The sequence below is a fragment of the Lepidothrix coronata genome, unplaced genomic scaffold, assembly GCF_001604755.1.
Source record: "Lepidothrix coronata isolate B3197 unplaced genomic scaffold, Lepidothrix_coronata-1.0 Scaffold144, whole genome shotgun sequence".
NCBI classification, from domain to species: domain Eukaryota; kingdom Metazoa; phylum Chordata; class Aves; order Passeriformes; family Pipridae; genus Lepidothrix; species Lepidothrix coronata.
The window spans coordinates 1,564,474-1,579,099 of record NW_016690324.1 but is presented as its reverse complement, the minus strand read 5'-3'; the positions used below and the strand labels follow the sequence as shown (position 1 = coordinate 1,579,099).

The window sequence follows — 14,626 nt, the reverse complement described above, 5'->3', positions numbered from 1 at the left end:
AAACCAGCAGGAGAACAACAGATTTGAACGTGGTGGTACAGCCAAAAGCACGTCTGAACACTTGGAAGGAGGAGTTGACACATTTTCTACTATTACCCCTTCAAACAACTATTTCCCCATAAATTTTCTCATTACATTGGTAGAAATGCTCATTATTCTCCCCAGGACTTCAAAGAGAGAAGCAAGCAAGCTATGGCTTTCCCTCTAGCCCCCCTTGTGAGGTGACCAAATCTGTATTAAATGATGGAAACACAAAAGATAAGAAAAGCAAGACAAAGCTTTAGAACCAATGAACCCACCAACATGTTAAAATATTAGTACAGCACTGTTTCTGTTAAATGGAGACAGACTAAAGAACTCTTTAAAAGGAGAATTCTTTTTTACTGAATATTTTCTGAGCTTAAAATTACTGAAAGTCCCTCAGGGCAGCAAGTTCAACATTTTAAAATTCCTCTCCCCCCCTTCTATTTGTCTACAATCATAAAAAAAACTCCTGCAGCATCTGGTACCAATTTTGCTTCCAGACACACCTCTACCAAAAAATGCTGTGCTTTTGCAAGGACACTGAAAGGCAGGGAAAGGGGAAGCCTTAACTTTGTTGATCCAACCAGTAAAATCCACGATACTTACTGCAGGTCCTGGAAAACAAAAGAAAAACAGAGAAAAAAAAAAGTCACTTAATTGCAAAGAAAAAGCATAATCTGATAAAACAGCACATAGCAGTAACCAACATGAGATCTGTTCAGGACTTCCCAGTTCAGTTCCCACGGGATGACTTTCCAGATGCACTTAACACCCTCTGCATCCTCCTGTTGCAGGACCATCTCACCCGTGCTGCTGGCACAGCAGTGCTGACAGGGGTGCAAAACCAGTCTTTTCCCACCTTTTCTCCAGTGTGACTGGGGATTACAAACAGAAGCATCCAGGCTTCACGGATATGAAGAGCCATCCTCTCTCCCCCCACAAGACCACGCACAGGACATGAGGGCCTGGGGCATCCCCTGCAACCACAGAGCAGTGCCAGCAAAAAGCAGGCAGATGGGGCTGGAAAAACGTGCAAATTTTTATGAATTAAAACCATATTTTCACCATGGACCTTATTTTTTCTTCAGGTTGTGCAAGGGGAGAGGGAGACAGGCTTGCAAAAACCAGAGGAGCAGTGCATTGGGCACCTGACAAGGACATTGTTACAGCTTCCACAGATCCCAGATGCTGCTGTTGCTTGGTTCCTGTCACTCCCTGACCCCAAAACATGTCACACAACCCCACAGTCCTGTGTCACTTCCATGTGGCCGCTGCTCAAGGGCTCTGCTGTGCCCAGAGGCAGCCAGGGGGTTGATGCACAGTGCCTTTGATCCAGGGAAATGCCCCTCACATCTCCTTGAGACTGGCACCTTCAGGTGCCAGTGCCACAGTCTGACACTGTGATTCATGGCAGTAGAAGAAAAAAACCAAACATCTCCCCCATGTTCCCCAGCAGTGCAGGGCTTTTCACTACCTGCCACCCCAATTTCTACAGTTTTCCCTCTGCTTCCCCAGGCTGGTGCTACACAGAGGTGAACACTGAACCCTAATCCAAAGGAACCCACATTGCACTCCTGTTCCCGAGGCAGCCCATAGCTCTGTTCTACTTCTTCATGCTCTGATCAAACCCAGAAATTAATCACACTTAGAAAAGAAAAAACGTGAGGAAAATTAAAATAGAAGGGGGAAAAAAACCCTCAGCTTTGTTCATCCTAGGTTGTTCAACAATGTTAATCAGGAAGCATATTTCAAACAAATGCCTTTTCAAGGTTTTTAAAATTAGTTTTAAAACTGAAACATTGTTAAGTTGAATTTAAAAAAAAAAAACAAAGACCAAAAAACAAGAAAAGCTTGAGAACGAGGACTGGCACCAAGTAAAGACTGGCAGTGACCCAAGAACCATCCCCTCAACCTGTGTCTGTCACCTGAACACAGTCAGTGCCACACACAGCCACAGCCGAGTGCACATGGAGGGCAGGAGACAACCTCCACATCTCCCTCCGTGTCAGGAGACCATTTTCTTTAGTGCCAAAATTCACACAGGCTCTGAACTCACTCCCCTTGGTTTAATTTCTTCTGAATACAGAAGTCAGTGGCTCTCTGCCAGTTTATTAACTGAGAATCATAAACCCGATTTATTAACTCACTCACACCGAGCTGCCCACAAAAGCCCTTCTGTGGAAAAGTCAAAGACTGAGTCTCAAATAAGAAGCAGACAGGAAATTATTTTAATATGGGATTTCAATCATGTACCAATTATAATCTCTTTGGAATTTGTTGCCTTTTTGCCTTTTCTCGGCTACTGTTTTTAACCCCAACATGTGCAGGAAAGTGCCCTTTAAAGTGATTCCCTCTCAAATCCAGGAATCACTGCTGACTGGGGGGAGGTCTGTATATGGACCCTGGGATGTTCTCCAGCCACATCAGTGGAGTTACACTAATCTTTCACTGTGCTGTGAAACAGAGCTAGATAAATCTCCATTAAGGCATAAAGTGAAACCTATTGAACTAATCTCTTCTCCTCCTAGGAACAACATCACTTTCTGCCTTGCAGAACATGTTTTTCAGCAGCCCAGCCACAAGACACTTGTTTCCTATGGAAGAAAGTCAAATATTTTGCAAGTCAACAATAAATAATGACGTTGATCATGTACCCAGGGGCTGCCCCCCACCCAGCCATCTCACCAGTGTGGGCACATTGCATAAGAGGCATGATCTTCTCAGAGAAATTTGCCAGAATTTACTGCTAATAATTTTGACTAGTGAGAATCAGGAAGAATGAAACCACTTAGAAATTCTTCTCATAACAAATAGAAGTTGGAAGCAGCCTTTGTGTATTTAAAATTCCATAACAAATTAACTCGGGGGCTGATTTCAGAAGGAGGAGAAGAAAGACAAAATAATCTGCAAAAACACACAGATTCTGGTCTATGATTGATTTGCTCTGAAGAAAGATGATGCTGCTGTTCACCAGCAGTGAACACCTAGTGCCCAAGCCTGCAAGGGATGGAGAAATTTGGAAACACCAAGAGATTCCTTAAGAACATGGACAGCTGTGCTAGCAGGAGGTGGAAATCAAAACTCATTAAAAATAAATGACCCAGATTTCCTGATCGACTAACATTAATGTTATTTTGTATATCCAAAGCCCTAGCAGGTCACAGTGGCATCATCCACAGCAATACACAAACACATGGGAAATGACAGGCCACAGTCATTTATTTCTAAGTATTTTTGCAGCTTGGGAATTTTGGGATAGGATATCATTTCTGTTAAATGTGCAAATCATTCATCATGCAAGCTTTCCTGCCACGAGAGGGGAGAGCCAGGCGGGGGAAACAAAACCAGCCAGACCTTCCCAACGGCTCAGGAAGAGTCAGAGGGGACTTTGCTGCAGCCCTAATGGGCAAAGAGCCCATCCCCAAGGTGGCAAACATGTGTGGCCACCTGAAGATGTAAAAAATGCTAATTTAAAAACAATATGTATACAATCACATAAATATCTATATAAACACGTAGCTATGGGTATTTATGCACACATACAGTATGTATATACATACATATAGAGTTGTTAATTCAGGATGCTGTAAGGGGAGTAACTGAGTCGTGGGCAGCAAGGAAGGAGAACAACTGCTACAGTCATAAGAAGTCACAAAGAGTCTGGGAAAATGATTTGTCACTGTGTATTGAGCTCTAACTCCTATCTAGGCAAAAATCTAAATGTTAGATTTTTCCTGAAGTTCAGCAGAAAAAGAAGTCCTTGGGTATGAGAAATACAAGGAAGAGTGAAAAACACCAAATAAATACAAATTTTTGCATGATTTACCCATATACACTCAGACACATGCTTACTGAATAAGAACAACTACATATTTGCACTTGTTCACTCAGTCACATGGCCAATGGGTTTAAAAGGGTAAATCTTAATGTGTAAAATATTAGATTTCAATCCATGTAGACCTGGACAGAGATAACATTTCCCTGCACAGAAATCGCTTTGTGTTTTTTCTTAAAAAAGCTTTAGATTCTTCCCTGTTCCAGGATATTTGTACAAACAGGATAGCTGTAAGAAAAAAAAACCCACCCAAACAAACAAAAAAACCCTCTGAATTAAAACTTTCTTAGAAGTTCAAATTAAAGCAACATTTGCAGGGCAATGTAAATTTGGAAACCAAAAGTCATGGGTGGTGGGCAGAAGACTTTTATCCCAATTCAGCAGTTTCGACATACTCCCCCAACAAGTGTTACTGAAATGGAAAAACTTTGCAAACAAAACTTTTACTGCCAGAAACAAGCAATAGTGCCAAGTCAGTATTTTCCAATGAAATTAGACTTCATTAAAAAAAATGCCCTCTCAGGCCCACCTGTAAAGGGCAATTTTGTAGCTGTAGCTGTTCACAGTTGATGCAAACAGGGGCTACCCAACACCACAGCCATTAGCTTTGGGTGTTAATGTCCAGAACCAGCTCTTGCTTCATGTGAGGAGAGCAGAGACATACCCAGAGTGTTTCCAGACTGAGCACTTCATGTCTATTTTCTCCTGTTTTATCCTGAGCGATATTCTGAGGTTCAGAGCAGTTTTTGGGTCAATCTTCAAGCCAGGGGAAGAAAGCAGCGTGATGTTACAAGAGACACGAGCATCACCTCCCACCAACTAGTTATGCAAAGACTTTGAACAAATATTTAAACTAAATTCCCAAATCCTGGATCTGATTCATCCATCCTTCAGGAACACCCCGGTATGGATCAACCTTTACAAAAAATAAACGTAGAGCCCAGGGAGGGCTGCACATCCATACCCATCCCACTCACACAGCACCAGGTGGCAGCAAGAGGGGAAGAAAAACCTCCCAGGTCCCTGGAGAAAATCCATGTTATTTCACAAACACTCACTCCAGCAGTTGAACTGTGTCCTCACTGGGACATATCACGTTGAAAGAATAAGCTAAACATGACATTAAACCTGATTTTGCCTTTGGCACGGAAAAAGAACTGTATCTGAGACGTGCAGGCTGGCTGTCAGCACCAGCCATGAGTGCTGCAAAACCTTCCTTCCACCTCACACTCAGAGAAGGCTGAAAATCCCACATGAAGTTGTATTAAAATGGGTTTTTCTTTTTATACACCAACTGTTTCCATGGGTGGGTGCCCGTGGGTCTTCAAGGCTGTGCTTAACTTTCCAGCTGCAAAAGAAATCTGATAACACTCATGTACAGGAATAAGAATGTTGGGACTTGTGTGCTGGTTCTGGCAGGGTTGGGATGGAGCTCGGACGTGCTGGACCAGACCAAACAGCCACAGGGAGCTCAAGTATGACACCTCCCCAGGGAAGCTGCTGCTTTGAGTTTCCAGGCCTCACAGTAGCAACAGTGGAATAAATTGGTTATTAAAAATAACCTCTTTCACACTGGTGGTGCCTGGGTGACTGTCACTGCAGTGACCAGCTCCGGGACACGTCTGCTGTTCCACTGCTGCATCAGTGACTCCCACAGGGCCAGGTGATGGAGAGAGTAAATAAAATGTGTCAGATGGAGCCATTTGACTCAATTACTCCCTGGTTTGTTCAGCTGGGTTGACAGCAGCAGAAACACTCCCCCAGGTACTTGATCTTTGCGTCTGAGGTCAGGGAAGGGATGACAGTGGGGACGACTGTGCACCCACATAGGAAGCCCAGGGGAAGGCTGGGGTTTAGCACAGGCCCCCCCTTGCCCTCCAGGGCTTCCCATGGGGAATACTTGTTGCCTTTATGCTTCTCTGCAACAAAATAAACTAAGCCAAGCCCAGAGTCAGGGCCCCAGCGAAACCCACAGCCTGCCCTCAGCAGGTCCCAGGGGCAATGGTGGTTCATCCCCATGGTTTAACAAGTGCTTTCTGCAGCACATCCAGCCAGACTTGTCCCACTTCCAAACATCTAAATAGTTAATTACCCTCATCCTCAGAAATGGTTTATGGTATGATGTCTTTCTGTGGTGGAGAGCGTGTTTTCAGGATGATGGATTCTTAGTTTAGAGAAACACAACTCTTGGATTAATATTTATTTTTTTTTTAATCTGAATCCATCAAGGCAAAAGACAAAAAAACAAATTTAAGTCTTGGTTTAAATCGGTAGGAGGGATGTGATTTAAAAGGGACAGAAGTATCTCTTAAAAGTTTCTTTGCTTGTTTCTTAGAGATATAAGTTGAAAGTTTCAATATAAATCAGAAAAAAGTTTTTCAACGTGACCATTTTCAACAGTTGCCAGAAAAAAATGCTCCCCTTGGCTGGGCTGAGCCTTCTGGCTCTCCAACAGCATTTGTCTGGAGTCTGTGAAGCTCCAACCAGGCAGTGTCCCTGGGGATGGACACCGGCGTGCTGCACAAACAAAGTTTTATTCACATTTATCAGCTGTAGTGAAGGAACAAGGACCTGGTTTATGTGTGGTCAGGTTCTCAAACAAATATAGGAATATATATTCAAGCTATCTGGAAAAACAAACATCTGGCAGCTCAGCCAAGAGCAATACACGGCAGGACGCCTGCTCTCCGTGTGTCTCTGCAGAGCAGAGGGACAATCCACAGGGACCGAGCTGCATTCCTGGGATTTCACTGCTGTGCCCCATCGAGCACATCTGAGTGTGCATCTTTGTGCTGCTGCAGGTGGCTGCTGCACCCTGCTTGATTTTCCTCCACAATTGCAAAGAAGTTCAGAAAAAGTTATTTAGTGGTTTGAGTTTTCTTTTGTTATCAGTAATCGATTTTTTGTTTTGTTTTGGGTTTTTTGTTTGTTTGTTTTGGTTTTTCTATAATGCTTTTTTTCTTGCTGTTTTTTCCTGGCAGCTTTCTGCTTCAGAAGGATGCTCAAGTGGCATTTGCAGGCGTGTCACAGTATGAGGGCAAATGCTGCTTTTCAAAAGCTTTTGGATGAAAGAGGGAGAAGGGACTGAAGGGCACGTGCAAGCTCAGCACTGCCTCCCAGAATTTTGTATGGACTAGAGACACATCTTGGACAGCGTTTACACAAATGCCTGCATACAAAATCAGATCCATTGGCTGACCTCTCCAGCTGCCCTTGGTTGAATGCTGTACTCCACTGTGCTTTTTAAAGCCATTAGTGACAGCTAAAAGCCAACCAAAAAAAAGAATCAAAGCTGTCTGGTGGTTATTCCTACAGCCCAAGGAAAATGGGGTTTAATGAAGCTGGCTGGGATCCACACCCCTCTCCCCCAACGAGTGCAGAGCCCATCCCTTGGCCAGGAGTAAATCCCTGATGCTTCAGGAACAAAAATATCTCAGAAAACACCTAATGCACTGAAATTCCATCAGTGGAAGAGAAGGGAAATGCCTGCCTGCCTTCCATGGAAGTCAATCCACCAGTTCACATGCTGCTGGTGTGCAGCACAAAACCCCTCAATTTCCTTTCCCCCAAAGTTAAAAAAAATTGTTTAAAATATTAGTGATCAGAGCTGCCCCTTTTGAAAACCCAGGCATGTATTTTCTATAGCAAGAGGCAGCAGAGAACAAAATCAGCTTCCCTGCTAAACGAAAATCTACCTGGTCCTCATTCCTTCTCTCCATATTCAGGAACCCAAGAGCAGAGAAGTGGATAATTTAATCTGCTGTTTTCTCTCATAGAGAGGCAGTTGCAAACTGTGTGGCTTTCAAGGCACATCCCTGTCTGACTGACTCCTTAGAAAGAGCAACACCAACTGCATCTCTCCCCTCTCCAACAGCACTCAGACCCTACAGCAGAATGTAAACAGCACTTCTCCCCAGCTGAAAGGGGGTTGGTGCTTTCCCATTTCACAAGACAGGGGAAAAAATACAAACCCCCACCAGACACACTGAAGTGACAGAGACACAATATTAAACAGTCAGCTGAAATAATAATTCCCAGCAAGGCTGCTCTGCAGCCTCACCCGGTGTGAGGGCACACTGATGCTCAGGTGGCTGAGGTTTGGTTACCCCTGACTCTAAAATGCTGACACCATCCATCATGTGGCCAGCAGGCAATGTATAGACACATCCACAAGCAGAGAACAAGCCAGAGCACACCTCCCACCTAAAAATGGCTGGGGGGTTCTCTGTTTGTGTGTTAATTCACAGTCCTTCTTCAATGTTGGATGGGACAATAACAGGGCTGGATGCTGCAAGGGAGAAATGGAAGGATGGATAAAATATGCAACAGCAGCGGGTGTTTTGAGTTGGATTTGTTTGTTTTGACTATTTGCTTGTTTTCCTTTATTTATTTCTTAGTGGTTTTTTGTTTATTATTTTAGTTTTTATAGAAACCTTCATATCCAGCACATAGGGACGTGGGAAGCCCCAGTTCCACAGCCCATTAGATGAGGGTGACCAGTGTCATTATTAAAAGGCTCCAGTACCACCCAATGACACCCACAGGGCCCTCAGTGACGCTGCTGGGACAAGGTGACACTCACCGGGTTCTCCACGCCGGCCGGGCTTCCCTCGCCTCCCTGGAGGGCCTGTGGGGAGCAGAGAGCACAGGGTTAGTGATGCCCCATGGGCAGAGTTCAGGAGAGTACCCACCACACGTCCTTCCCTTCGGATCCAGCCCATCTCGTGTCTCCCCGCCTTTCCCAACTACCAAAAAAATCAGTAGGCTGCACATCTTAAACACCACTCTTTCGTAACATATAGAATTTTGGTGAAGAAGTCAAGGTCAGGCTCCTAGGCAAGCTGGAAAGCAGGTTTTGAAGTTATTGGTGTTGCCCACACAGAGGGAACTATGTCTTACATGCTTCAAAATTCTGGAAAAAAAAACTTTGCAGGGTGGGTGGCAGTGCTGTGCAGTCCCTGAGCGCTGCAAATGCCTGTAACTGGCTGGGAAATCACAATAGCTAAAGAATCAAAGCAAGGAACCTTTATAAACCTTTTGATACTAATCATTGTCTGAGTCAGAAATTTTTTTAGTGCAGACAGCTGACACAGCCTAGATCTGGTCATGTATTTCTGAATTTAAACCTAGGTTTCAGATGTAAAGCTTGCTTGTACTCTTAACCTTCTGGGAAGCAATGGCCAAGGGATTGATAAAGTACCATAAATAACAAAATACCCTTAATTAAGGAAAAAAGGCACTCAAACAACACACAGTTGCGGAACACTGCTCCAGCACACATAGAACATCCAGGTCCCTGACAAAGCCATAACACCATTAACACCATGTCCTTTATGTCCATGTGTTGCAGCCTCTCTGCTGCAGCCAGGCTTCCCTGCCTGAGACCTGGCAGCATTCCCTCTCCCACAGCACATGCATTGCCAGGTTGGAAGAAAAAGCCATTTTTTGTACCCTCGTGCAGCAGGTCAGCCAGCTCTGGTGGAGCATTTGCTGAGTGACAGCAACGTTAACAAAAAGCAAGGGCTCGTTTTTTATCTGGGAAACTACACTGCTCCCTCTCTGCTGGAAAAGGATGATAAACAAAGACTACTAAATATTTCTGTGTTCCTATCAGAATTTCCCCTGTTGCTTAAAGAGTTTGTGCACAAATGTGCAACTGCATCTCCAACAACTGGAATTTCAGCTGTGGGCTGGAGTTTTGCACTTTAAAGTCTGGATACACTGTCCAGCACTCCCCCTTCCCAGACCCCCACCCAGTTCCAGCAGATCCCCTGCCCTCACAGGGGCTGCAGTGAGAGCCCCAAGCCCCACTTGGTCCCTTGCTATGGGAATGGCAACTTGCAGACAGAAGCCCCAGGTACCTTCTCAAGGGATTGGCAGAAGTGTCTGTTGTAAATCCCTAACTGACTTCCTCACAAATTTCTATGGGTGAGGCAAAATAACAAAAAACAAACAAACAAACAAACAAACAAACAAAAAAAAAAAGAAAAAAAAAAGAGAAGCATATTTTCAGTCTCATTAATTCTTGAAACCACATTACACCCAGGAGAAAGGTTTACTGCCCTCCATCCTGAAGTCAAGCTGCTATGGAGAGCAACCACAATTCTGACAAAGCACCTTTTCCAACCTTAAAGACCAGACGAGGCTGAGCAACTAAAGTCCATCTACCTGCACCACCTTCCTGGCTAATTGTGGAGGTCTGACCCCCAGGCAGAGCCCAAGCCCCAGCAGCCTTCAGCCTCCCTTGGGGTGTGGAGGCTGCTTTAAACACCAGCTTTGCTCAATCCTTCCTTGGTTTTCGACAGACTCCTCCTGGATGTGTTTAATCTAGAGTGGCTCCCTCGTAACCATTTTGCTTTACCTCTTTTGCTGGCAGCAGGCAGAAAGCACAGGGTGTTTCTTAGGGAGGAGGAAATGTCCTAATGAAAGTGTAGGAGAGGGAGGCCAAGTTTTTAAACAAGTGAGTAATGAGTTGGTAGCGATGCTTTGAGGCAATTTAAAGGAGGGTTGATGTCAAAGGGTGAACACACGGAGCTCCCACATGAGGCTCAGGTTGGAGCCATTCAACTGAGAATGTGAGAAACCTGCAAGGAACCAAATATGCTGTATGAAAAGGGAATTTAATCCTGGTTTGTTGTGGGGTTTTTTTAAAGTTTAAGTGATTTCTTGATACTTCACACCACAAGAGAAAAATTGACTCTTGCCTACAGAGTCACAGGTTGTCCAGAGAGGTGGTAGGTACCCCATCCCTGGAAATATTCAAGGTCAGACTGGATGGGGCTTTGAGCAATCTGATCTGGTTGAAGATGTCCCTGCTCATTGCAGGGGGATTGGGCTAGATAATCTTTAAAGGTCCCTCCAATCCAACCCATTCTACGATCTTGTAACCTTTCCATACAAGTCCTTAAGAAAATCTGTAAAATGGGTGCAGCACATTGAATTAAAAATATATTTCAGAGATATTGCTTGTGGCAAGTGTGAGAGAACTAAAGCTGAGAGAGGAAAAACTAAAAATCCATTCTCATCTGTTTTACTTGTTGTTTTTACCTGAAAGCAATTTGGTAAAAGAGAGAGAGAAAAAAAAAAGGAGATGTGTTTTAGAAATCAAATCTAGAAACCTGCTACCATTTAGTAGCTGGATTAGGAAACATGTCTGAGGAGAGAAATCTTAGTGGGGATTAAAAGAAAGAATATCATACCCAGTATCTACTTTGGGCAAGAGTTGCAAGTCTCAGCCCTGTGATGCAGATGTGGGCAAGCAGGACATAAAGCTCCCAGCTCCAGGAGTCATTAATGCCATCTGCAACCTTGTAAGTCAACTGTCTGCACGATTGGGAATTATTATTTTAGCAATTTCTAGCCTATTCTGGGCGCTCAGCTTTGGATACTGTTAAATGAGTTGGGCATAAAGTGAATCCATATTAAACCTCTTGTTTCCAACCCCTTTAAGAGACTACAAAGCAAATTAAGGAGGCCTGAGAATTTGTTTGAAGCTAAATGTTCACTGTAAACTGTTACCTAATGACTCCATCTCCCAAGACCTTGCAGCCTGATGCTTGTTCAACATAATTAAGATTTATGTTGCATTAAAGTCAATTTGGCAATAGCCGAGTCTTTTCTCCAAACTGTGCCAGCTCCACTGTATCAGTTCTGGGAGTCCTTTATTTACATTGTTATGAAAGGCAGTTTTGGAGAGCAGAATGAATACAAAGCATAACACAGTCTATTTTTAAACAACTTGTCACGTTCAAGCTAAACAATCTTAATCTAGGGCATAATATGCAATTTCTGACAACACCATAAGATCTCCAGTAAGATGATAGATTTAGTAACCCAAACCCAAAGAAAGACAATGAAATATGTTGCTATTTGAAAATATTATGAGGAAGAGATGATGGATGCATCTAAATAATAGCTTCTCAGAAACAAGGTAGAAAGTTCACAAACAGACTCACAATTGCTGGGTAGCAGCCACTTATGTCATCTACCGTGGGCAAGTAAATGAAATATTAAAAATCAACATCACTTTATAGCTCACACAAAATATTGACAAAAGCCAAGCCCATGTAATTGTCCACAGTGCAGTAAATAACCTTTGTTTGAACTAATTTACCCACTGCAAATTGGGTAACTACAGATTGGGCTGCTTGATGAGCACTGTAATCCATCAACACCGGGAAAGCAGGTCTATGGTACATGTGCTTATTGTCTTTTTACCCCTTGTAATTAAAGGAAGTCTGGTCCTTAACCCATGTTCCCGTGGTTAAGAGGCTGCATTGCTGCCTCCCAGCCCTTCAGCTGCATGGGCAAATTGTGGCCTGGGCAAATTCCTGCTGGGCACAAGGCAAACCAATGTTCCTTGAGGACAGTTTACAACGCTGCTAAGAAAGAACCTGGTACCACAGCCCAGAAAAACCTCACTGAATACAGACACTGCTTTTTAAATGCTATGCCAGTAAAGCACATTTTACCCAAGAACTTGTGGCACCAGCTTGTGCTTTTCCTTTTACGTTTCTCCTACACATCACACTTTTCCACTGAGAACCTACACACAGACATGTACCATGACTGGACACATCTCTTCCTTCGAGCCATGTGCTGCTTGGGCACTTAATTTTTGGATATGTTGATCCAAAGTAGCTAGAAACAGTATTCAAGTATAAACCTTGACCAAGTGAAATGAAGATCTATCTTACTGGATCCTTAAATCAGAGGTTTTTTTTCCCCCTTGCAAGCACGACACAGTGAGCTGATCATGTTGTGGCCTCTCAATGATAAATGTTAAGGTTACTTTTAGGACCTTATTTTCTAGAGGAGCTCATATCTAACATACTGTGCTCTAACACGCTATCAAGTTTTACACCATTGTTTACACCACTCCTGGTTGCATTTAATTTTGTTTTGTTTTTTTTTTTTTGTGACCTTGGAATGGTTTAACTTGTTTCCCCTTCTTCCCTTTTGGCATTTTTCAAGTTGCTTTCAACATAATCAGTGTTTTTTCAGTTAAGAATGAATCGACCAGAAGAATAGCTTAAACAAATTGGTTGGTTCAGCCACTCTTAGAAAAGTTGATTTTTTTTTTTTTTTTCATATGGCTTCACTTAGAAGGAAGGAGAACTTTGCAGCACAGCACCGTGGGGTCTGGTATTGAGCACGAGGAAACCACGGCCCCGGTCTAGCTGGCTGCTCTTGCACAAAGGCCAATTTACTTTCTTGTTCCCTGGGGAGAAGGTTTATGGTTCATGGGCAGAAGTCAGATTCTGAGATGCTTGCTCAGCTGATACTCATCAGGTATCCAAGTCAGGCTGCGGCTCCGAGACCGCAGATCTGAGATTAAACAGTTTTGGGTCACAACACTTTGCGTGAACCTTCCTGGCTTTGGATTCCAACAGGCCCAAAGATTCAAAGCAAATATCAGAGGCAGATTGGAAACATGCAGCACCTACAGTCCACAGAAGTTTTCCAAATAAAACAAAATAGTAATATCTAGATTCATTTCAAATTTGGCCCAAGTGCCCCAAAAGCTCTCTGAAATCCTGGGCTACGTTTTGTGTTAGGAAAAAGCCACCCAGAAAGCAACCTCTAGCTGTTAGCTGAGGGAAGCTCCTTGCAGTTCCATAGGTGATCCAGTTGCTTTCAAGATACAAAAGAAGCAAGAAGTTGTTTTCCTTCCTATACCCTCACACAGTCTTTCTGAGCAGGGACTCACACAAGCATCCTCCTCACAATATATCAGGTTGAGCTGGGCTCAAGCTCAGGGAACAAAGCGTTTGCTCCAGGACCCAAACTGGAATACTGCTGCTATTGCTGGGATAATAAAGGGGCAGTATTTAAAATATGTTTTGACTAAATCACCTCAGGACCTCGGCACTAAAGGTATACAGCCTCAAACTCTGCTTTACCTAGAGCTGAGCTAAAATGAGGGATATCCAAGAGGAGATAGGAAGCACAGCTGGGGGGTGTCTTAAACTGCCCCAACAGGATTCAGCAGAGCAAATCCAACTCCCAAATTTAACATTCCCCATCACCAATAAAACCTGGACACAAGGTGTATTAACTCAGTATGACACAGCATTTCATGACCAGTGACAAATTAAGGGTGTTCCAGTGTTTTTTTAACTGCAGCCCGAGAAGTCCCCTCTTACCCTGGGTGGATGCGTATTGTACAAGAAATAACAGTAAAATTGCTCATTCAAAAGCTCATTCAAAAAGTGAAATTATACATTCACACCCACCAAAACTGAAGCACTGATTAGGCTCCATTTAAAACAATTGAGATGGTGCCACTCGCTCCATACTCTGGATTCCACCTCCCCCACCCCTCAACCATTTTTTCTTTTTTTTTTTTTCCCACACCCAGAGACAGTTTCTTCAAACAGTCAAGTGCATACAGCTCTTTTGTTTAGTCACCAGGGCACGAAGATAAACTGAATTTGAGATATAAATTAAGAAGTGACTGGAATAAAGCCACAATTGCACTTACATCAAACATGGGATTTTTCTCCTCTTGTTATGGCTGGTCTTACTCAGGCCATTTCCAGATAATACACTGGCACAGCTGCAGCGCAGGGCAGGAGCAGATGTTTTCAGCATACCCCCCCCTCTATTTTTAAAACAAGAGGATGCATATTTTGGCAGATGTGGGAACTGCTATATGCAAGGTAAAAAAGTTTTCGTGGCAGATTTCAGTTTCCCACATCTGCAGCAAGGCAGCTGCTCCAGTACGAGCCCTGGACAGAGATGGGAACTTTGAACATCTTTCAGAAA

At 43.6% G+C, this 14,626-nt stretch overlaps 1 protein-coding gene across 3 annotated transcripts in view; it reads right to left on the bottom strand.

The window, feature by feature from the left end:
- COL23A1 (collagen type XXIII alpha 1 chain) overlaps positions 1–14,626 on the bottom strand; it is a 172,789-nt gene that overhangs the window by 42,336 nt on the left and 115,827 nt on the right. For all 3 annotated transcript variants that reach the window (XM_017827897.1, XM_017827895.1, XM_017827896.1), the window contains exons 2-3: positions 8,442–8,486; positions 631–638 (exon numbers count right to left, since the gene is read on the bottom strand). In XM_017827897.1, the coding sequence (XP_017683386.1) occupies positions 631–638; positions 8,442–8,486 (53 nt within the window). The remainder of the gene's footprint in view (positions 1–630; positions 639–8,441; positions 8,487–14,626) is intronic.